This window comes from Prionailurus viverrinus, chromosome D2 (assembly GCF_022837055.1).
Source record: "Prionailurus viverrinus isolate Anna chromosome D2, UM_Priviv_1.0, whole genome shotgun sequence".
NCBI lineage: Eukaryota > Metazoa > Chordata > Mammalia > Carnivora > Felidae > Prionailurus > Prionailurus viverrinus.
Window position 1 is genome coordinate 72808386 of NC_062571.1, and position 26298 is coordinate 72834683.

Genomic DNA, 26298 nt, shown 5'->3' on the forward strand with positions numbered 1-26298 from the left:
GTTTTTTTTTTTTTATAAATTAGGGATTTTAGGCCTTTTATGTCACATATGTTGTCAGTATTTTCTCCCAATTTATTACATCTTTTGAGTTTACTAATGGCATTTATTTTTACCACACCTTTCAGTATACGTATGTTACCATGCAGTCTTGTCTTCTACTATGTTTAAAGTTTATTTTATATGCTCAGATGTCTGATCCATTTAGAGTTTTTTTTTTTTTATGGGTAGGGTGTGGGGATTGAATCTGATTTTATATTTTTCCAAATGGCTATCCAGTTATCTGAATACCATTTATTAAAAAGAGCTTACCCCAATAATTTAAAATACCACTTTTATCATATACTAGATTTTTAGTATATGATAGTTGAGCCAATTTCTGAATTTCTATTTTGTACCTTTGGTCTTTCTACTGATGCAGTGATACTACGCTATTTGAATTGTACAGACCTTGAATATATTTTAGTATCTTTGAAGTCTAGTTTCCCTAAAAGCTCTTCATTTGTTTTCTTTTTTTCTTTTTTTATTGTTTTAAAATTTAATTCCAGGATAGTTAACATACAGTGTTATATTAGTTTCAGGTACATGATGCAGCGACTCAACCATTCTATATATTACTCAGTGCTCATTATGATAAATTTGCTCTTTACTCCCTATCACTTATTTCACCCATCCCCCCACTCACTTACCTTCTGGTAACCATCAGTTTGTTCTCTATAGTTGAAGAGTCTATTTCTTAGTTTCTCTCTCTCTCTCTCTCTCTCTCTCTCTCTCTCTCTTATTTTCCTTTGCTTGTTTTTTTTTTTTATTCCACTTATGGGTGAATTATATGGTATTTGTCTTTTTCTGACTGCTTTATCTCACTTAGCATTATACTCTGTAGGTATCCATGTTGTTGAAAATGGCAAGATTTCATTCTTTATGGCTGAATAATATTCTATTGTATATACCATATTTTTATCCATTCATCTATCAATGATTACTTGGGCTATTATATATTTACTTATGCATGTGAACATTAAGATCAATTTTTCTGGCTCCTTTAAAGCTTATTGGAATTTTTATTAGATAAAATTGAACATTATCTTTCAAATTAACTGCCATTCTGATGATGTTGAGATGTCCCTATGAAAATTAAAGAATGCGTTTGCATATATTTGTGCCTGCTTTTGTGTTTTGCAGACTGAGTTTTATGCCAAAAGTTCCATTATGTTTCCTTTGGAACTATTGATTTCCTTAGTTATTTGTAGCCATTTGTAGTTTTTTTAAATGACAGCTGAAATCAAACTTTCAAAAATTGTTGTTTAAATTCAACTCATAATTACACATTTCAAAAATACTTTTAATACAATCAAAATTCAGTACTTATTAATATAAAGAATGTAAGACAATATGTGATTCTACTTTGCTTTTTTGACTTTGAAAACTTAAAAGAGAATATAATTCTTATATTAGATACCTTCAAGAACTCTATAAAGCCTCTCAGCTTAATTTTTAATGAGGTGGTGCTAATTCCTTATTTATGTTAAAACTCTTCATTTGAGAAAATGAAAGCTAGCAAAAATCACTTCCTAAAGAAGAGCATGTAATTTCATTCTCCTGAGAAAATTTATGGTTTGGAGAAAATAAAATTTTAACCATTCCTTTATAAAAATTATATTATGTTGAAGGTTAAATAATTTGAATAACAGTATTATCGAAAAAATAAAAACCATAAACTTCCATATGGGAAGATAGGTTTGTATCTGGAGCTCTTAAAGTCAACATATAGATCAATTAAAAAGTACCTGAAATCCTTACATTTGTTAAAGTTAGTTATTTTAGATTGCTGTGGTACTTTGAAAGCCATCTATTTAAACAAATGAGATGCAGAGGGAATATCATGCCTAGCAATGCAGACACTATTATATTGAATATATTCCTGTTCTGAACGTAGTATTGAGAACATTTGCAGCAAGTCAAATTTATTTTTTTGTGACAGACAAAAGAATTATAACAGTATTGTAAATCAATCCTTTAGTATATGTATATACTGGGTACAAAGTGATGGAATTTATGGAGGTGAGCCTAAAGGAAGGAACAAGAGTATAGAAATAGTAGAGAACCTGAAGTGCTTAACCCAGCAACAACGAGTGTGATCATTTTCTTGCTGGAAAACTACTATATATCACACATTTTGAAATTGCTTTTGGGGAAGTCAAAGGAAACCTAACCCCCAAACTTTCTTTGTTTCACAGAGAATAAAGTGAATGGTATATAGGACTATTATATTTCTACTTTAATTTTGTAGTCAGTGTAAATAAAGATTTACTCTTTTACTCAGTTCTATGTATAAATAAAAAAACTAGTGACACATGGGTGAAAAATGCATTCAGAATGTAACTTGATTATTTAGCTTATTATTCTCAATTGTTGGCCTTTCATTAATTAAAAAGTATGTATTGAAATTATTCCTCTGCTCTGATTAACTATTAAAACTAAAGACATTTTTTGGGGGTGCCTGGGTGGCTCAGTCAGTTAAAAATCCTACTCTTGATTTTGACTCAGGTCATGATCTGGTTCCTGAGATCAAGCCCCTGCATCTGGCTTTGTGCTGACAGTGTGGATGCGGCTCGGGATTCTTTCTCCCTCTCTCTGCCCTTTACTGCACTTGTGTGTGTGCACTCTCTCTCTCAAAAATAAATAAACATTTAAAAAAAGAACTAAAGATATTTTGAAAATATCTTTCTCATCTTTTAAACTTTTATATATACTTTAAATATTAAGTCACTGATTTCAGTTAGCCTGGTGTATATACCATTTTATAATAATTTATTTTGGAGGGTGTTTCAAGAAGAAACATTATATAAAATCAAGGTGTATCTCTGTTAGGCACTAACTGTCATTTTTACTGAATTCTAGAAACAGGGATATAAAAATGTGAACTTCAGAAATTTTGAAAATACTTATAATCTTCCCCCACTGCTGTAATTAACCATAATTGTGAAGAATTTAAATTAGAATTCATGATTCAGAATGCTCTTATGTTCTTCCATTTTTTATAATATGTTTACGTAAGTTCAGAGTTTGAGCTTCTTAATTTAGGGTTGGATGATTTAGAAAAAAAACCTTTTCTTTGATACACAATTGAGGAGATCTGTTCTAAAATACAGATTCATTATGTAGAAATTGGGGGAAAATATATTAATTTCCAAGGATACCAAAAGTAAGAAAATGGTGTAGATTTATGAATTTCCACAATTTTCTTCCTTTACCTAAAATTGTCACCATATCTTTATCAAGACTTTCAGTTTCTTCTCATTATTAAGGAAGATTACATATCCCCAAACTCTAGTCTTAACCCATCTGCCTTGTGTGACATTCCCTTTTCTCATCTTGCATGGGTATTTATTTGTCTTCACTGTTTCTTCTCTTGACTCATGCTCAAATATTGGCTTTCTACATTATTTACTGTGAAAATTTGTTGTTAAAACTTGGATTAATGGAATAGTTTTTAAAGATGTTTTAATGTGGAGTTTAATTACTTTCTTGCTGGAAGAAAGATACAGAGCTTTTGAATTTTGCGGATCAGTAGTAAATGAGTTTATTGTTCCTACAGGTGTGATTCTGAAAATCGCTATGTTGGTAATCCACTTAGAGGCACATGTTATTGTAAGTATCTGTATTTTTTTTCATTTTTAAATAATTTATAAAATTAGTTTTAGGTGATTTTGCAGATAACAAAATTCACCTTGCGTTCCGATGTTGTCATTAATATGTTACCATTTCTGTTTCTTAAATATAGTACAACTCCTTATATATTGCTAGGAAAGGCAGTCTTTTTGCCTTTGTGTTTGGTGCATTTTTTTCTACATTTGAAGAGTAACATAGCAATAGATCTTATTCTGAAAATGGAAACAAACATAGGACTTGAGTAAACTGAGCTGGATTTAATGTAATCTTTTCAATTTGATTAAATTTTGAACAAATAGAATTTTGTGATAGATTTTTTTAGGGGGCATTTTTGGTCATCACTAAAAAGCTGTGCTGATTTTTTACTAAATGATACTATCACTGGGTAGTGATTACGTGGTGGATGTATGTTTAACTTTTTAAGTAGAAAGCAAAGAGTTTTTCAAATGATTGTACCTTTTTGCATTTCCACCAGCAGTGTAAGAATTTCATTTCAGTTCTTCAAATCTTCCAATATTTCATATACTTAGTCTTTTTAGTTTTAGTCGTTCCAACAGGTGTGCAAGAGTATCTAATTCTCATTTTATTTACATTTCTTTAATGAGTGATGATATTAAGCATTTATTCATATGATTATTTGCCACATGTATATTTTATTTGGTGAAGTGTGTTTAAATCTGTTGTCCTCTTTTAAAAATCGGATTGTTATATCATTGAGTTTTCAGAGTACTTTATGTATTCCAGATGCAAATATTTTATTTGATATATGATTTACAAATTATTTTTTTTAGTTTGTGCCTTGGTTTTTCACTCTATTAGAAGTGGTTTTTTTTGAAGAGAAGTTTTTATTTTTTTTTTGAAGATGATTTTTAATTATGATAAACTTCAATTTATCAGTTTGTTCTTTTGAGAAATCTTAGCTTGACCTAAGATCACAAAGATTTTCTCCTTTTTCTTCTAGAAGTTTTGTATTTTTATGTTTTCTACTTAAGATACAGTCTATTTTGAGTTAATATTTGTATATATATCAAGAGATGGATTTTTTTTTCTTCATGTGGATATCTAAATGTTCTAGCACTGTTTCTTTAAAGACTTTATTTTAACCAATTAATTGCTTTTGCAATTTTGTTTTTGTTTAAACTTTGTTTAAAATCAGTTGCCCATATATGTGGATAAGACTTTAAAGACTATTTCTGGAATCTCTATTGTGTTCTGTTAATTAATTTGCCTGCTTTTGTGCCAAAATAGTACTGTTACAACTACTGTAGTTTCATAATAAGTCTTGAAATTATGTATCATTTATTTTCCGACTTCATCCTTTTATTTCAAACCTATTTCAGACTTGACTCCATTTATTTTGTGGTTACATGTGAATTTTAGAATCTGCTTGGTAAATTTTGCCAAAATACATACTAGAATTTGGATTGAGATTGTGTTTGGCTTATAGATCAGTTTGGGGAGAATCCATTCTTAACTATAGTGAGTCTTCTGACCCATAATCCTAGTATATCTCTTTTTTAAACTTAATTATTTTTTAATTTATTCTCAGCAATATTTGTTATTTTTCAACGTGCAGATATGTCATGGTTTTTGTCAGATTTATTCCTACATATTTTATACTTGCTGCTGTATAATTTATAATGCTGCTGTAAATATTGTTTTTTTTAATGTGATTTTTAATTGTGTCTGATGTATATAACTACAATTGATTTTTGTGGTGATTTTTATCCTTCAGCTTTGCTAAACTTCCCTGTTAGTTCTAGAGCCTTTTTGGTAGATTCCATTATATTTTTGATGCAGACTGTAATGTGCTTTGTAATTAATAGAATTTGATTTCTTCTTTTTCTTTCTGGCTACCTTTAATTAATTAATTATTTAAAATTTTTTTTTTATTTTTTGCATTATTGCATTGACTATTATGTCTGGTACCATGTGACAAGATGCGATGAACATGGGAATATTCTAGTTGTGTTGTTGATTTCAGAGAGAAAAGATTCAGTCTTTCACTATTAAGTATGATGGAGGTTTTTCCTAGATGCCTTTATCAGCTAGAGGAAGTTCTCTTCTAGTCCTGCTCTGCTGAGGACTATTGTTAGGAATGGGTGTTTTGTTTATGTCATATATTTTTTCTGCATCAATTGAGATGATCACAAGGTATTTGTGTTTTACTTAAAAATATATATTTTTTAATATTTTATTATTTACTTTTTGAGAGAAAGAGAGACAGAGCATGAGCAGGGGAGGGGCAGAGAGAGAGAGGGAGACATAGAATCCGAAACAGGCTCCAGGCTCTGAGCTGTCAGCATAGAGCCTGATGTGGGGCTCGAACCCACAAACTGCGAGATCATGACCTGAGCTGAAGCTGGATGCTTAACCGACTGAGCCACTCAGTCGCCCCTTGTATTTTACTTTGTTAATATAGCAGTTTTAGTTTGTAAAAGGAATAAATGCTATAACATGCAGATATACCATTTTTTTTGTTGTTTATCAGTAGATGGGCATTGGGATTGTGTCTAGCCTTTGACTGTTATGAAAAATGTTGATATAATTCACACAGTCTTTGTGTAGATATGTAATTTTATTATCCTTGAGTAGATTCCTATAAGTGAAATTGCTGGGTCATGTGATAAACTTATGTTTGACTTTTTAAGTAACAGCCAAATGATTTTACAGTATGGCTATACAATTTTAACTTCCCGAAATTTATAAATGCTTCAGTGATTCCATATCCTCAACACTTGATACTGTTTTTTTGATTATAGCTATTGTAGAGTATATGTAGTAGTATCTTGTGTCTTTAATTTGTATTTCTCTTATGACTGATAATGTTGAGCTCAATTTCCTGTGTCCTTGTCTTGAACATGTTTTGTTAGATGTGTAAAATACTAAATTTCCTAATAATTTTGTTGCCATTTAAATAGTATCTTTTAAAATTACATTTTCAGGACATCTGGGTGGCTCAGACAGTTAAGTGTCCAACTCTTGATTTCAGCTCAGGTCATGGTCTTGCTTTTCGTGAGTTTGAGCCCAGCATTGGGCTCTGCACTGACAGTACAGAGCCTGCTTGGATTCCCTCTCTTCCCCTCCCATTCTCTCTCTCTCTCTCCCTTTCTCAAAATAAATAAATAAACTTAAATAAAATTACATTGTCTACAGGGGCGTCTGGGTGGCGCAGTCGGTTAAGCATCCGACTTCAGCCAGGTCACGATCTCGCGGTCCGTGAGTTTGAGACCCGCGTCAGGCTCTGGGCTGATGGCTCAGAGCCTGGAGCCTGTTTCCGATTCTGTGTCTCCCTCTCTCTCTGCCCCTCCCCCGTTCATGCTCTGTCTCTCTCTGTCCCAAAAATAAAAAATAAAAAAAACCCGTTGAAATTACATTGTCTACTTATATTTGATATATAAACATTAAATTCATTTTAATACACTAATATTCATAAACTTTAATGAACTCATTATTAGTTCTTATTGTTTACAGATTTGTTTGGTTTTTAATGCAGTTAATTATATTATATGCAAATAAAGACAGTTTTATTCCCTCTATCAAGATTTCTTCAGAGTTTTTTGATTACTGACTCAATTTCTTTGCTACTAATCACTCAATTCAAATTTTCAATTTCTTCTTGATTCAGTTTTGGAAGGTTATATGTTTCTAGGAATGTATTTCTTCCAGGTTGTCCAATTTATTGGCTATAATTTTTCATAATATTCTGTTATAATCCTTTGTATTTCTGTGGTATTGGTTGTTATTTCTCCTCTTTCTCTTTTCTGATTTTATTTATGTGCCTTGATGAGTCTACTAAAGGTTTATTAATTTTGTTTACCTTTTCAAAGAACCAGCTCCTGATTTTTCATTGATATTTTCTGTTGTTTAGCCTTTTTAAATTTATTTCTGCTCTAATCATTTCATTTCCTTCCTTCTGGTTTAGTTTTGTTTGTTCTTCTTTTTCTAGCAAAGTTAGGTTGCTTATTTGAGATTTTTTTTTCCTTGAAGTTAGCCTGTATTACTATAAACTTCCCTCTTAGAACAGCTTTTGCTGTGTCCCAAGGTTTTGGATCATTGTATTTTCATTTTTATTTGTCTCTTTGTATTTTTTATTTCCTATTTGACTTCTTGGTTGATCCATACATTGTTTAGTTGAAAGTTGTTTAGCCTCCATGTATTTCTTTTCTATCCAGATTTTTTCTTGTGATTAATTTCTAGTTTCATACCCTAGTGTTTGGAAAGATGCATGATGTGATCTCAATATTTTTTGATTTATTGACACTTGTTTTGTGGTCTAATATGTGATCTATTCTGGATAATATTCCATGTACACTTGAAAACAATGTGTACTCTTTTTGTTTTTGTTTTTGTTTTTGATTTTGGATGGAGTGTTCTGAATATATCTATTAGGTCTTTACAGTTCAATCAATCATTCAAAGCCACTGTTACGGATTTTCTGTCTTGATGACCCATCCATTGGTGTGAGTAGGGTGTTAAAATCCCCCCACTATTATTGTGTTACTATTAATTTCTTCCTTTATTTCTGTTAATATTTGCTTTATGTATTTAAGTGCTCCCATGTTGGGTGTGTAGATATTTACAATTGGTATATCCTCTTTTTGGATTGTTCTCTCTATGAGTATGTAGTGTCCTTCTTTCTCTCTTGTTAGTATTTGTTTAAAGTCTATTTTGTTCAACATAAATAGTCTTACCCCCAAAATTAACCCACAGAGGTCCAAAGTAAAATACATAATGATTAAGTGACAAAAAGATTTAAAAACATCAAGAAATAACAGCTACATACAGGGGAAACCCCATAAGGCTATCAGCTGGTTTTTCAGCAGAAACTTTGCAGGCCAGAGGGAGTAGCATGGTATAGTCTAAATGTTGAAAGGAAAAAAGCCGAAACCAAGAATGCTCTATCTATCAAAGCTGTCATTCAGAGTAGAAAGAAATTTTTCTAAACAAAAACAAAAAACAAACAAAACAAACAAAAACAAATAAGAGTTTCTCTGAGAAAAGCTAAAGGAGTTCATCCCCTCTAAACCATCCTTACAAGAAATATTAAAGGATATTCTTCAAGTGGAAGGAAAAGGTCACAATCTAGAGTAAGATTATGAAAGAAAAAATTTTACAGGTAAATATAAACCTATAATAAATGTAGTAGATCAATCACTTATGAAACCAATATGGATATTAAAGCACAGGAACTGAAAAATCAATTATATTTACAAAACCAGTCAAGGGATTCACGAAAGAAAAAGATGTATGATACCATATACATAAAATGTGGAGAGGGTAGTAAAAATTTAGTGTTTTTAGAATAGGTTCAAACTTAAGCAACCATCAACTTAATATAGACTGCTGTATGCATAAGATGTTACATGTGAACTTAATGGTAACCACAAGTCAAAACCTATAATAGATACACAGAAAGTAAAGGGAAAGGAATCCAAGCATAACACTAAAGAAAACTTTAAACCATAGGGAAGAGAGTAAGACAAGAGGTGAACAGAGAAGAAGACAAAAACAATCATAAAACAAGTAACAAATTGGCAATAAGTACATACTTATTACTAATTACTTTAAATGGAAATGGACTAAATGCTCCAGTCAAGACATAGGGTGACTAAATGGATAAAAAAGAAAGGGCCATCTTTAGGTTGCTTACAAGAGACTTAATTCAGACCTAAAGACACATAAAAATTGAATGTGAAGGGGTGGAAAAACATTTACTATGAAAATGTAAGCAAAAGAAAGCTCCGCTGACAATACTTATATCTTTAAGGTTTTTTTAACCCCTTACTGGGACACTTGTGATCTCTAAGTGCTGAGTCAAAGTGATGGTAGTAGACAGGACCATCAAGTAGAGAGTTTGAAATAATTTATGGAACTTACTTTAGCAAGTTAAAAAAGTTATCCACATTAGTGTTCTATAAGATTTTATTATGAATGACTTTTTCCTTTACCTTATTATGTGTGAAGTTGTATTAGTAAATTTCCTAATGTTAAATATCTTTTAATTCTGGGATAAACCAAACATAGGCACGGAATATTGTTTTTTGGAACATTGCTAAATATTAGTTGTTCATATTCTATTTAGGATTATTTTCAGTATAAATGAATACAGACTACCATTGTACTTTTTTCTGTAATGAAATGATGTTTGACTGTAAGGTTTTAGTTTTTATTTTCCATTTTCGTATTATGTAACTATGGTAATAGCTTTTAAAAATGAATTTGAGGGGCGCCTGGGTGGCGCAGTTGGTTAAGCTTCCGACTTCAGCCAGGTCACGATCTCGCGGTCTGTGAGTTTGAGCCCCGCGTCAGGCTCTGGGCTGATGGCTCGGAGCCTGGAGCCTGTTTCCGATTCTGTGTCTCCCTCTGTCTCTGCCCCTCCCCCGTTCATGCTCTGTCTCTCTCTGTCCCAAAAATAAATAAAAAACGTTGAAAAAAAATTAAAAAAAATGAATTTGAGTAGATTAATGACCCCTTTTAAAACAGAAATAATTAAATATTAAGTGAACTTTAAAGGTTGGCTGAATTCAAAGAAAATTTTGGGGTCTGGTCATTTAGTAATTTCCTTTTTATATACTTTTTAATTGTTATTGTTTCTTTAAAAAGTTCTTAATGTTTATTTATTTATTTGAGAGAGAGAGAAAGAGAGCCGGGAGGGGGGGCAAAGAGAGGGAGACACAGAATCCGAAGCAGGCTCCAGGCTCTGAGCTGTCAGCACAGAGCCTGACATGGGCCCGATCTCGTGAACTCTGAGATCATGACCTGAGCTGAAGTCAGCCACTCAACTGATTGAGCCACCCAGGTGCCCCTAATTGTTATTGTTTCTTATTAACATTATTTTCCACATAGTTCTTAGCAGACACTGATGATCAGTGTTTAGATTGTAATTGATTAGGTGTTGCAAAAGTGATATTTCAATACCTTCTTTATTTCTTGATTAGAAAACTTCTCTAAAAATAAATTTCCTCTCATCAGTTATTTGGTTACTCATTGATACAGTTCATATAGGAAATGCATGATAAATGTAATATTAGTTGTTTTTACTTACCAGTTTTCAAAGTAAAGAATTATTCAGTATCTCTCAAACATGACGAGGTTTCTTTTCATGATAAACTTATGGACTCATACATATTTAATATGTTTAAATCCATTTTCAATTATTAACCTTACTGATGCTCAAATTGGTTTTTATGACTAAGATAATTTTTCTTCTAGATCAATGCTATCCAATATAAATATAATATGAGCCATATATGTAATTTAAAAAAATTAATGCTTATTTATTTTGAGAGAGAGAGAGTGTGTGTGTGCAAGGCAGGGGAGGGGCAGGGAGAGAGGGAGACAGAAGATCCAAAGAGGGCTCTGTGCTGACTAAAGAGAGGCCGATGTGGAGTTCAAACTCACTAACTGGAAGATCATGACCTGAGCTGAAGTCAGTCTCTTAATTGACTGAGCCACCCAGGAGCCCCTCAAATTTTCTAGTAGCTACATTTAAAAAGTTAAAGGAAACAGGTGAAATTAATTTTTTTAAGTTTATTCATTTTGAGAGAGAGGATGCGTGTGTTGGACGAGCAGAGAGAGAGGGGAGAGAGAGAATCCCAAGCAGTCTCTGTGCTGTCAGTTCAGAGCCCCACTTGGGGCTCACTCTCACCAACCATGAGACTATGACCTGAGCCGAAATCAAGAGTAGGATGCTTAACCAACAGAGTCACTGAGGCACCCCCAGGTAAAATGAATTTTAATAGTCTACTTTATTTAACTCAACATATCTGAGATGTCAGTTTAACATGTACCAGTATAAAAATCATCAATGAGGTTTTTGTCTTTAGTATTTTTTTCAAACTACGTCTGAAATACAATTTGAATTCTATAATTATAGCAGTCTCAATTCAAATCAGTCACATTTCAATTACTCAATAGCCACATGTGAATAGTGGTCACCAAGCATTGGATAGCTCATCTTTAGGTTACGTAGGATTCTAACTTTCTTAAAAATGTAAAAGGAATAGTCATAAAGCACTAGATGGCAGCCTTGTCACTTGTTAGAAGACCCTTAAAGCTTAATAACATTTGAAAGAAATGGTGTTTAAAGAAAAGGTCAGTAGTTCTTGTAATAGTGTTAATGGAAACTATACTGATTTTGAAGATCAGAGTGAAATTTAAAATGCAGGCCCACACTGTGGCTTAAAGCAATTGAGTGCAGTGTGGTGTTAACTTAATTGAAAGAAATATACCAGCAGTTGTATCCTTTAGACAGTCTTAGTAGGTTTGTTTGTTTATTTATTTACTTAAAGTTTATTTATTTTTGACAGAGAGAGAGAGAGAGAGAGAGAGAGAGAGAGAGAGAGAGAGAGAGAATGAATGAATATGAACAGGAGTGGGGCAGACAGAGGTGGAGAGAGAGAATCCGAAGCAGGCTCTGTGCTTTCTGCGCAATGCCCATCACTGGGGCTCGATCTCCCCATGAGATCTTGACCTGAGCTGAAATCAAGAGTAGGATGCTCAACTGACTGAGCCACCTGGGTGCCCCTGCTCTTAGTAGTCTTTTTTTTTTAACACTTTATTTTTGAGAGAGAGAGAGAGAGAGAGCAAGAGAGAGCAGGTGCGCATATATGTAAGTAAGGGAGAGGTAAAGAGAGAGGGACTGAGAGAATCCCAAGCAGGCTCCATGCCCAGTGGAGAGCTCCACATGTGGCTGGATATCACGGCCATGAGATCATGACCTGAGTGGGAAATCTAGAGTTGGACACTTAATCGACTGAGCCACTCAGGTGCTCAACCCCGGTCTCCCATGTGACAGGTGTGGATATTTGCCACTCTACTAAGGAGGAAGACTTTAGTTGTTTTTTTTTTTTGTTGTTGTTGTTTTAAAGTTCGGTTTAAAATGAAAAATATTTTGGCTTATTTCACCTTTTAATTTTTGAAAAATTACTGTTTTATTTTCAATTCTGTTGCTCTTTAGAGTTCAGGATACAATTTTGTGATGATATAATACATTCTCTCTTTTAAAAGGAGTAAGGAATTTAATTACTGTCACATTCAGTGCTTGCTTCTGCCACTCATCACATCTTATGTCAGTTTTTATTACTAAAAAAATTAAATATGTATCCATTTATACCACTGTAAACTTTGTAGGTTATTATTGATATATTTAGTGTTTATTAGTGTTTATGTTTTGTACTGAAAGATTAGTTATAAGCATATTATTTAAGGATTTGCATTTTTTCTTTTGTTTGATATATGAGAGATATTTCTAATAAATGTTAGTATAGCTTTAAATTATGAGTATCAATCTCAATTTAATTTTCTAAAATGCTATGTCATACAAACAATGAAATTAAATCTTGAATTAACCTTATACTTAACATGATTATTTTGTGTTTTGTTCTAAAATGGGAATAAAGGAATTTTCCCATTTTAAATTAAATATAATGTATTTTGTTAGTGTTTTCTATAACTGTTTAGCCATTGATCAATAGATCAATACATCAGCTATTTCAGTAGGATCTAGCTGGTCCAACTGCAAATAGGGAAGTGACCTAGATAAACACAGAGAATCTAAATTCTTTCATTTCACAGATTGAAGACATGATGGATTGAGGATTATCAGAGAAAACATAAATTAACCACATGGTTGGATTTTAACCTTTATTCTGTGATTCATCAGTGTTTCTGTTAAATTTCTTTAAGCTTATATCCCAGTAATTTTTAGATGTTTATTTCAGAATTATTTAATATTTTAACGTATTTTAAAATGAAGTGCAGTATAGCACAATTATGAAAAAGTTAAAAATAGCTGATGAGAAAATTTTCTATTCAATTAATCTAGAAGAGAGATGAAAAATGTATCTGGCAAATATTTTGTAATGAAACTGTTAAATTATTCTAGTTATGTAAATAATACAGACTCACTGTAGAAATAATTAAAGTTTAAGGAATCAATAAAAATGCCTAAAAAGCTGCCACCAGCGCTCCCAAGGGGAGTTGTGCAGCCTGTGCCCTCCGCAAAGGTTCCTAGCTACAAGAGAGAGTGGGCGCTGATATCCTGTACTTATCTTTCTTACTAAGCCATATAACCCGGTGTGGGGCTCTGTCTGCCTTAAGCAAGGGTTAATAGCTCCTTATTTATAAAGATGCTGAATGGGCAAATGAAGGCACTGCATGCCTTTCTAAATACATCATGTCATGAGAATGATTGTACATAAAAGCTTATAATGTATATAATATTATGGCAAACAACTTTTTTCTCACTGATATATACCTCATTATTTAGCATTATTTATTAAATAAAACAGTTTTTGTCCAAACTGGAAAACAACCACCTGAATTTAAAATAATGATATCACCAGTTAACATTTATTAAGCATTTACTGTGCCAGGCTAGTGTAAGCTTTTTATATTTATTAGCTTTTTAAATCTTCAAATGAGAAGGGTATGCTAGTTATCAACATTTTTTGTTTGAGGGAACAGAGGTAGAGAGAGTTTATTTTTATAAAATCACAGAGCCAGGAAATGACAAAGCCAGTTTCCATCCAGCATTCTGGGTCTATAGTCCATACTCTTGATCACGGTAATAAAACTAGAGTGATGAAAATTAGTAATCAAATTATCTCACATGTTTTTATATGAATAAAATAGAACAATCTATTGAAGGAAATAAAAAGAGGATCTAAACATTTAAAAATCTATACTGTCTTTTTTTTTTTTAATTTTTTTTTCAACGTTTATTTTATTTTTGGGACAGAGAGAGACAGAGCATGAACGGGGGAGGGGCAGAGAGAGAGGGAGACACAGAATTGGAAACAGGCTCCAGGCTCTGAGCCATCAGCCCAGAGCCTGACGCGGGGCTCGAACTCACGGACCGCGAGATCGTGACCTGGCTGAAGTCGGACGCTTAACCGACTGCGCCACCCAGGCGCCCCTATACTATCTTTTTATTTTATTTATTTATTTTTTTTTCAACGTTTTTTATTTATTTTTGGGACAGAGAGAGACACAGCATGAACGGGGGAGGGGCAGAGAGAGAGGGAGACACAGAATTGGAAACAGGCTCCAGGCTCCGAGCCATCAGCCCAGAGCCTGACGTGGGGCTCGAACTCCCAGACTGCGAGATCGTGACCTGGCTGAAGTCGGACGCTTAACCGACTGCGCCACCCAGGCGCCCCTATACTATCTTTTTAAATAAGAAATATTCATTTGAAAATATCATATTTAGCCAAATTGATTTTGGTTAATTATGAATTTCCAATTAGAATTTTATTCAGTTCAGTTTTCTGAAGGATATGCATTAAAATTAATTACCTTAAATTTTATTTTAAATAATACGCTTTTAGAATACACAGTGAAATTATGAAAAAGAAAAATAGTGAGAAATGCCCACTCGATAGTTCCAGACATAATATAACTTTAACAGTACTGGTTCCCATATTGGCATAGGAATCGGTGAACTAAGTAGAGTCCAGGATTAGATTCCTGAACACTGGGCAGTTTTTATGGCAGTAATGTTATTTTTATAAAAGTTCTTAATGACTCAATCTGTTTGTTTTTAATTATCCTAAACTTTAGATCATCCTAAACCTTAGATCATGGCTTTTGCATTTACCATTTTTCTGCCTCAGATACTTTAGCCACTATTCCACTCCTACCTAAGATGGACTCACAATAACCATTTTTCCCCTCATCCTAACACACAGTATGAAATTATCTCACTTGTTTAATTGTTGATGTAAACATAGGTTTTCTTTATTCAATAGAATGTAAGTGTGTGGGCTTAGGACCTTCTCTTGTTGGAACCCATACTTATGAAACTCTGTATCTTTTAGGCAGGCTTTAACTAAATACATAATGATAGAACACATATAAATTATCAACACATAAGTGAATATGCATATATTGTGGCTATATAGGCAACTATTTTTATTTGACCAAAAATGTTTGGAGATCATGTTATAGGTAATCAAGTAAAAGTGGCTTTACATTTATTTATTGACTTTTTTAGTTTTTAAGTTTATTTATTTACTTTGAGAGAGAGAGATAAAGTGTGTGCACAGCTCGAGTGAGCCAGGAGGGGAAGAGAGAGAGAGAGAGAGAGAGAGAGAGAGAGAGAGAGAATCCCAAGAAGGCTCTGTGCTGTCAGCACAGAGCCTGACACAGGGCTCAATCCCACCAGCTGTGAGATCATGATGTGAGCTGAAGTCAAGAGTCAGACGCTTTAACCAACCGAGCCCCTCAGGTGTCCCTAATTTACATTAATTTTTAAATGTATTTACATAAAGTAGTACAAATCTATATTAAACAACTTTAAGCATCAGGCATTCGTTTGAATAAAAATGAGTCTCAAGATTTGTTTTTCCTCATAGTCTATGGAACGTTTGCCTCAAATAAAATCTATGCAGATTCCCATATGTCATTTCAGAGTAATGAATAATAGTTCAGCTGCTTAAAGATACTATGAAGCAAAGAAAGTTGGCTTCTGAAGAAGTCGTGTCACATTATATGAAGGCCCCTACATTAGAATCAGTGATGTATAAGCATTGGTAATCATCATCAATCTTCTTTTTTTCATTAATGAAAAAAATAAGACCTAATGAGTTTAAGTGTATATTCAGGGCCACAGAATCAGTCATTTTCAGACTGTGAGTAACAACGAAGTATCTGTGTTTTTTTCTCTCATATCTAGCAAATGTTCAACTTTCAGATTTTACCTTTGGAATTATTCTAAATGTTCCAAGCTCAATAGAAAATCTTAAAAATTTTAAGCATGGATAGTACTGTTCAGCAAGCAAAGAAAAACTAGTATTTATTGAATGTTTTTCTTGTAGAGAACAATTTAATATTAATTATTTCATTTAATATTCACAAGAGTGACATTTTTTTTTCTCCTTAATTTATTTACTGAAGAGTTACACTGTTAGAGCTTGGTGAGAGAGTTCATTATTGGAATTGACTCAGTTTTGTTTATTCATTGAACATATATTTATTGAGTACTTTGGTGGACTCTGGGGATATTATGGTGAACAAAATGGGTTCTGCTCCATTGATGCTTATAAAGCTGTAGGGAAAATAGGTCTTATACCTGTTATACAATTGCCTAGATATGTGATTGTCATAAGAACTCTGAATGAGAATTCTAGAGGCTTCAGGATTATATTATAAGAGAACCTGACCTAATTTGTGGGACAGGGAATAGGACTGGGTCAGGCAAGAGCATGATGGAGCTTTGATGTGAAGATGACCGCATAGAAGGGTGGTGTGGATGTGCGAATGTGGGGTTGGGAGGTGGGGGATGTGGAATCAGCGGAGCAGCAAGCACAAAGGTTGTGGTTGGAAAGAACATGGCCTGTGAGAAACACATCCAACTAGGTGAAGAGAGGCAGGAGATGAAGTATGTGAGATTTGCAGGATCTAAATTATGTGGTGCTATATAGAACATGAGAGGATTTGGACCTTTATTGTAAGAAAAATGGGAGCCATTGCAGGGTGTTAGGAGGAGACTAAAATATTAAATTTTAATTTTAAGAGAATCAGTCTGCTTGCAATGTGTCAGCTTGATGAGGGCAATAGCGCATGAAAGAAGCCATTTTAGTTCGTTTTCTGAGGCCTGTTTCTGGTGCTACATGTAAAGTATGAACCACTGAGACTGTGAATATATTTGAACTTATATTCACACAAATTTTATCATTTACTAAATAGTTGTCAAAGTTGGCAAATACAGGTATTTATACAAATGATACTGTTTAAAATGTATTTGGATGTTCGAGGCACCTGGGTGGCTTAGTCGGTTGAGTACAACTCTTGATTTCGGTTTAGGTCATGATCTCATGGTCATGAGATCGAGCCCCATGTCGGGCTCTGGGCTGTGTGTGGAGCTTGCTTGGATTCTCTCTCTCTCTCTCTCTCTCTCTCTCTCTCTCAACCCCTCCTCCACTCACATACTCTCAAAATAAATAAATATTAAAAAAAACTCATATTTGGATCCTTGATATTTTTGTCAAAGTCTAGGTGCATCCCTTTATCAAACCCTCAGGGTGGCTAAATATATGTGTCCAATATTTTCATCATAAGCATCTTTGCTGCAAACATTTTCACCATATAACTAATTGGCTGTAAGTCAATTTTGTTATAAAAGGTAAAATCACAAAAAAATACAAGAGGGACATTAATTAAAAAGGTCATAATGAAACATGAGAATTGTTAAGAAAATTAAAAATTATTGTGCAACATAAAATAGTTGAACACATTTAAAATGTATGCAGATTCATGGCAATACTGTACAAATAACAGATTTTATTTTGCTGGTTGTCCTTAAGTACTTGTTTTCAAAGTCTTTTATTCATGCTTTTCATACTTTTTTTTTTTTTGCTTGTTGATTTGTTTCCTCATTTAGTATCACATCTTTTCTTTTTTTGCTAAAATTTTTTCCTTCATTAAGAGAGATATCCGTTTCTAAATACTGGGACGCACATTGGTAAGTGGGCTTTATATTGTGTTGTGAAAGTGTTCTACTCTGTTACTTGTTCTTGCCGTCTAGTCACATATCTGTTGATAGTTTTCCCAAATCCTGTGGAAATCGCAGGCTCAATGTATAGACCATTATGAGGGCTAAGATTTAAAATGGGAGCGCTGAATCAATGGAGAAATGAAACGAAACTGTCACCAGGTGAGAAAACCAAAAAAAAAAAAAAAAAAAAAAAAAAAAAGACTGTCAAACCAAACTGTCACCTGTTATTTTTTTTTTTATCTTTTATGGCAAATCTGCGTTACGGCCAATTACGCAACAAATATGATTGTGGCAAAGATGCTTACAGTGAAACTACATAGAACCAAATATATAAAATCATGAACTCATATATTTATGAACAAATATGTAGTTATATATAAATATACATATGAGAATCTGTTTGATATTTTGGAAGTTTTTAGAATTCATTCAGAGCCAATATGGTGAATAAGGAAATAGAAATAACATTGATTGAATGCCTTCATTTTATGAGATGGTCTTTTCTAAGCCAAATACACACTAGCATAATTATGTTTAACCCATAGAATAATCCTATAAGATAGGCAGTTTTATATACCCATTGCAGCATCATATTTCACTAAGGTTAGTTAACCTACATAACATAACCCAGTCAGTGAATGGGTGATTGCAGTTCACATCTCCTCAGATACTGTGGAGAATGCTCCATTAAAAGTGAAACACAGGGGCGCCTGGGTGGCGCAGTCGGTTAAGCGTCCGACTTCAGCCAGGTCACGATCTCGCGGTCCGCGAGTTCGAGCCCCGCGTCGGGCTCTGGGCTGATGGCTCAGAGCCTGGAGCTTGTTTCCGATTCTGTGTCTCCCTCTCTCTCTGCCCCTCCCCCCTTCATGCTCTGTCTCTCTCTGTCCCAAAAATAAATAAACGTTGAAAAAAAAAAAAATTAAAAAAAAAAAAAAAAAAAAAAAAATAAAAGTGAAACACAATATGAATTGATGAAAAAGCATATAATAACGCTTCAGTTTCTTTCTCAGAATATCCAAATTAAAAATTTCTGAAACAATTCAACATTTATATAATAATTATTCTGAGCTGAAATTTGTATGAACAGTATCATCGATATACACAAGTCAAGATCACTTTCATTTGTGAACCTGATGTCTGCCTTCCTGCATCTCAGATTATATAGATATTTCTTATATACGTTTTGATGATTTTTCCACTGGTTATTATCTTCTCAGAAAATACAATAGTTCATGCAGCTTTTGTTGAAAAACTAAAACAAATACTCACTATTTGCTTTTCAACGCCTCACATATGTGATGTCCTCAGAAGCTTTCTTTATAGTTCAAGATCTCTTTCAAAAGATCTTTTGTTGCAGCATTTAAATTTTTAGTCATCATTTCCAATTAATCATTAATTTGCTGTAACATCTGACCTCTTTAAGTATTTTGTACATATTCAAGGCTTTCCTCTTGATATTCTATTTGCATAACTCCTTTTTTTGATGCTGTGCTTTATTCATGACCTTAATTTTGTATGTAACATGTTATTAATTCTTCCCAGTAAATAGCAGCCATTTTTTTTTTTTTTTTTTGGTCCATGACTGCTAGTCCAGTACTGACTGAACTATCTAAAAAAATTGGCTACTGCATGTTGGAATTCAACCCTTGGTTTGCTCTAGTCATAGAAGATTAGCAAGAGAGATAGATTATTTTACATGTTTTTTTGTCCTATACCTACGAAGTGAATTAGAAATGAGATATGCCATTTTTAGACAGATATATAGCCATATAAATCTAATTACCTAATCCTTGAGTGTAAATCATTTGAAAAACATGTTAAAGATCAAAGATCAAAAGAAAAATGTCCTCTGAGCACCACTTTTAAAAATCTCCTTTTTTTTGGCCCAATTATGGTAGTAATGCATGTTCATTCTAGAAAAGAAACAACAAGACAACTCAAAATTGCTAATAATTCTTTTACCCAGAGAAAGTTATTGCTAACATCGCATTGGATATTTCCCCATTTATTTATGTACATAGATAAGTAAATAAAGGAAGGCATTATTCAGCCTTCCTTCCCCAAAGATGTACATATCCTAATCCCTAAAATTTATGAATATTTTACTTTAAATGGTAAACATGAATTTGCAGATTTGATTAACTTGACGATCTTGATATGGGGAGAGCATTCTTGTGGACCCAGTGTAATTACAAGCATTCTTACGAGAGCGAGGCAGAGGGAGATTTAACTACAGCACTGGGAGACGGAATCATGGGAAAAAAGAGGTTGGAAAGAGGACAGAGCCATGAGCTAAGGAATGAACAATTTTTAGAAGCTGGAAAAAGCAAGGAAGTGAATTTTTTTTGAGAGCTTCCAGAACAAACCACTCCTAACTTTGTTTTACTGTGTAAGTTTCATTTGGACTTCAGACTTCCAGAACTATGAGAATAAATTCACGTTGTTTTAAGTCACTGAATTTGTTGTTATTTGTTACAGCAGCAGTAAGAAACTAATACACACATTTTGTGTATTTATTTCTTCTCCAAACATCAGATCACAAAGGAAATATTTCTCAAAATTATTCTTTATTATTCATTAATTTTTAATTTATCCTTATAATATCTTTGTGCCATTTTTTTGCTCTCTTGTAACTATCAGTGTACCATAGTTTTCAGATAATTTTATTCTTCTTTTTTGTATTGACAGTTTAAAAATTAAATTTTATGTTTTATTTTTAACATGAAGTCTACCCTCTTAAAAATAATTTAACTGTACAACACAGTACTGGTAATTGTAGGGACAATGCTGCAGAGCAAATCTCTAGAACTTTTTTACCTTGCATATTTGACACTTTATGTCTTTTATTTAGCCATTCTCTGCTGTCCCCCTCCTTTGGTTCCTGGCAACCACCGTGCTACTCTCTGATTTATAAGTTTGACTATTTTAGATACATTATACAAATAGAATTATGCAGTATTTATCCTCCTGTGATTGGTTTATTTCATTTAACTCCAGCAGCTTTACTTCTGGGTGTTTATCTAAAAGAATTAAAATCAGGATCTCAAAGAGATAATAGCACTCTAGTGTTCACTGCACCACTATTCAGAATAGCCAACACATAAAAACAGCTTAAATTTCCATTGACAGATGAATGGAAATCCTGAAATATGTGTCATGGATGAAACTTGAGACATATATGCAGCTTTTTAAGAAGTTCTTTTAAATTTTTAATGTGAAATAATTACAGGTTTACAAATATTTGCAAATATTTCTTTATGATCTTGACCCTTGGAAAGTGTTGGACACATATTTATAGTATTTGATGTTTTTTCATGATTAAATTCAGGTTATGCATTTTTACTAAGGATAGCACAGAAGTGATGTGTCTTTCTCAGTGACTCCTATCAGGAAGCATATGATACCAGTTTTTCCCATCACTGATGCTGTTATCTTTGATCAGTTGTTAATCAACTGTACCACTTTGTTCACTCTAGAGCTACTGTTTTTTGTTTTTGTTTTTTCGTATTTAATGAGTACTTTATGAGGAAATTTTTTGAAATTAGGTAAATATCCTATTTCTCATTATACTATCACCCACTATTTTTACCATACATTGACAATTCTTACCTGAAAGAATTATCATCAATGTGCTTGCCAAATGGTGATTTTCTGTTGTGTTATTTCTTCTGCATTTATTTCTTCTGCAATAAGGAAGAGCTGTTCCTTTTCTCTCAGTTATTTGTTTATTCAGTTATTTGTTTATATCAGTATTGCCTTATGGATATGTATTTTATGGCTTATAATGAATTACTATTATTTTATAGCTGTTTCCTAGATTTGGCTATTGGGAATACTTCACATTGTCTCCTGCTTCCTTCTGGCACGACTCCATCATTTTCTGAGTGCTTTCTTATTTTCTTGCACTGCAAGATATTTCAGACTCACCTTGTGCTTTTCCTGCCCTTTCCCTGGAATCAACCATTTTTCCAGGAAGCCATGGTTTTTTATATTGGAGAATGGTATTTAGAAACCAAAATATGGGAGCTACATATGCTCATTTGGTTCTGGGGTGTTGTTCTTTCTTTCCTTTTTTAAAAAAGTATTTCTTAAATTAAGTCACCAAGTGTATGTGTGTGTGTGTGTGTGTGTGTGTATGTATATATATGTGTGTGTGTGTGTGTGTGTATATATATATACCTATATATATATATATATATATATATATAACTACTATCTTATTTTAAAGCTTTTATTTAAATTCCAGTTAGTTAACATACAGTGTAATACTGGTTTCAGGTGTGCAATATAGTGATTCAGCACTTCTGTACAACACCTGGTGCTCATCACAAGTGTACTCCTTAATTCCTGTCACCTATTTAAGCCATCCTCCCACCCACCTCCCTTCTGGTAACTATAGTTCTCTGTAGTGAAGAGTCTGTTTCTTGGTTTGCCTCTCTTTTTTTCACTTTGGTCATGTGTTTTGTGTTTTGAATTGCACATACAAATAAAATCATATGGTGTTTGTTTTTCTCTGAGTTCTTTAGCTTAGCATAGTACTCTAGAGAGTATTATGGAACTCCACTGTCTTGCTTTAATTGAAACTTACTGTGCCCTGAAACCTTGCTGTTCTCCAAGGGAAGATCTGAATGTTTTTTCCTTCGTAATGTTGATTAGGCATGGGAATAGTATCTGCCTTGGTCCCTTTGACATTGACAAATAATTGCTTTTCTTTACCTGTCCAAGAATTTCATCTCCTCTGAAGCAGTATTCCACCTCTCCTTGTTGCTGCCTTTCACGGAAATCTTGTGCACTCCATTTAATATTTTATCCACTTACTACATTTTCACCTGCCTCATTGTCTTTCTGTTATTATCCCTCATGACATGATTCTAGAATTCAATTTCCATATGTACTTTAATTATGTATTAGGTTTTTTGTGTTCAATTTTCAAAAAGACTTCTAGGATGTAAACACTATACTCCCAGGACAGCTTTGTTATAAGCAAAATTAAGGATTTTAAAAAAGTCTGGAGATCTTAGATATTAAGCTAATTGTGTAATTGTTAATGCAGTGTGTTTTTTGTTTTGTTTTGTTTTGTTTTTTTTGGTGGAGAGGTAGGCATAATCACCAATCTACTAAAATAGCCCCCAAATAAGAGTTGTCGGTGCTTATATTTTTATATTATATCTGGCCACATGTTAAACTTATAGTTATAATTGTTTTATATTTCCTGGTAAATAATCTGATCTTAGCCATAAAAAGATAATTTTGTTTTCTTCTTTTATTCTAACTTGAAATTGGTCATCTATTCACTGCCAGACCTTTTTGTTATGCTGCTTCCTTATTTGTATTTGTCTCTTAGTTTTAGAATGGGCAGGAGTAATTTTTTCTCAGGAGAATAATATATAGATCATGTACTTTTAGGACATTTGCTTGCCTGAAATTTATCACTATGTTGCTTTTCTGTGTAGACAGCATGGTTGAATATACATATTCTATAAATAACTGGTCCAGTTTCTTGTCTTTTGACATATATTGTTACTTTAGAAAACTTGGCATCTTAACTTATCATCCTTTGTAAATAACTCATTTGTCTCTGTGAATGTGTGTGTATGTATAACGTGTGCACATGCCCACAGGGATGTGCCCACATGTCAGTAGTATTTTTTAAATAACAGCTTTATTGAGATATAATTCAGATACTCAACTCTTATTCTTTTTAAGGTGTACACTAAAGTGGTTTTTAGTATATTCAGAAAGTTGTGTGACCATCACCATGATCTAATTTTAGAACATTTTCACCACTCCTAAGAGAACCCCAGTACCTATTAACAGTCACTCCTCATTCTTCCTTCCCCCAAACCCTAACAAATCTTCTTTCTATCTCTATGGATTTGTTTTCTATCTCTATGGATTGTTATTATATGTATATATATAATATATATTATATATATCAGAGTAAACAAATATATATATTATATATTATATATATTATATATATGTTATATATATAAATGATATTGTGGAATATGTGGCCTTTTGTGACTGGCATCTTTTATTTTTATCATAATGTTTTAAGATTCATTCACGTTAAACAAGGATCACTACTTCATTCCTTTTTATGGCAAAATAGTATTTCTTTGCATGGACATAATTCATTTTGATTACCATTCACCAACTGAGAGACATTGGTTTTTTTTTTTTTGGGGGGGGCTGTTATGAATAATGCTGGATTCTTTTTATCTTTTATGTAAGGTATTTCAATATTTAGGTTTTAGTCTTCAACAGGTCTTTTCTATCGTATATTTAATATATATGTATATAATATGTGTATATTATTTATGCTTTTTCCGATTTGTTACAATGTCTGCTTTAACAATATTAGTCATGCATATATTCAAATTTTCTATGCCTATTTTTTTTTTTTTTGGAGTGATTTTCATCTCTTCTCTGGGAGGCTTTTTCAGATTTGACCTATATGGCACTGATTCAGTTTTATGTTATTTTAATTATTTTATCTTCTGATTCTATTATTCTGTTTAATTTTACCGTTATTTTATTACTTTATTGGTTTTTTTACAGTTTTAACTTTTTAGCTCCTTTTTATTGTAGTCTTCATTGTTATTTCCTCCATCTGTCATTTGTTGCATTTTTTTAGGTTTTCCCTTTTTTTGATGCATACTGAATAGATATTTTAAATGACTAGACAGCTAATCATGTTCAATTATTATATATACTTAATCTATAGTGATAAAATGATATTTTTCTCTTCTCACTATGCTAGTCAAACTAACAAAATCAAAGATGTCAACTTTTTTCTCTTTGTTTTCACTTCCTTATCCATACAGTTAGGATCATATTCACTTTAAGGCCTATCAAGTTTACACAAAAAGTGAAAGAGATATAAAGAAGAGTGATTGTTTTTGCATCTGTTTTACTCCTGTTTGTAAACTTCATTTTTAGATACAATTGGGAAATTAATTGAGAACTTCTGATTTTCCTGGAATTATCACAGATTGCTGCTTGTTAGCCAAGATATTTAAAAGCTAGCTGTATTCTTTATAGGTGTTCCAAACTTCAGGGTTCAGTCTGTGAAATCAGAGGATTGATTTATACAGTGTGTATGATTTCTTAAAGTTGTGAAATATATCCCTCTTGTTTTTCAATCCACAAAGTTTTCAGATAATTGTTTCTAATCAGTAATATATTTGAACATGCAGTATGCAGTTTATATTTTTTTAATTATGAAATTTCAATTACACTTCAAAGTATAGTGCACGTACTTTCATGTATATATATTATATATACTTTCACAGTATATATAATATCATTTGAAAGTTGTGAATGCTACTGAGGTTTAGTAAAACTTAACTCTTTGCTATATTTCTTGCAGCAATACAGTCTCCAACTCTGCTCACCTTAGTGCAGGATGAATATGGTTTATAAATATATATTATATTATATATATTTATATATAATATATATTATATAATATATAATTTATATATTATATAATTTATATTTATAAGTATATGTTTATATATATTATTTATATATTTATATATATTTGTAAAATATATATTATATAATATATATATTTATAAAACCATATATATATGTGTGTGTATATATACACACACATATATATATGGTTTGTTGATGTTTCCAGATTGCAGATGCTCTAGCACTGAGGTGGGGATATATAGGAAGCAAAAACAGCAAACAAACCATACTCCGCAAACCTAGGGAATGCACCACTGGGCCATGAGTTCTGAGCTCATTGCCTTTTACCTACCCAAGGACATCATTCTAAACTTTTCTCCTCTCTCTCCTGTCTCATCAATTTTTCCCTTTCTTATAAATTTGTGTTTATGCCAATCAGTATAAAAACATGCAATTTCTCCTAATTTAAAAAGTTGTTCTCCCTAAAAGACAACCTAGTGAATGGGAGAAGCGAAGTATATAAAGAACCTTTACAACTCAACACCTAAAAAGCAAATAATCTAATTTAAAAAGGGCAGAAGATATGAACAGACATTTCTATAAGGAAGACATACAGATGGCCGATAGACATATGAAATGATGCTTAACATCATTCATGAGCAGAGAAATGCAAATCAAAACCACAGTATCACCTCACACCCTTC

General features: G+C 32.6%; 1 protein-coding gene across 3 annotated transcripts in view; it reads left to right on the plus strand.

Annotated features, from left to right (window-relative positions):
- ATRNL1 (attractin like 1) overlaps positions 1 to 26298 on the plus strand; it is a 778070-nt gene that overhangs the window by 260499 nt on the left and 491273 nt on the right. For all 3 annotated transcript variants that reach the window (XR_007145488.1, XR_007145489.1, XM_047826276.1), the window contains exon 21: positions 3596 to 3648. Coding sequence is in view for 1 of the 3 variants with exons in the window: in XM_047826276.1 (XP_047682232.1) it covers positions 3596 to 3648 (53 nt within the window). In the remaining 2 variants the exon portion in view is untranslated. The remainder of the gene's footprint in view (positions 1 to 3595; positions 3649 to 26298) is intronic.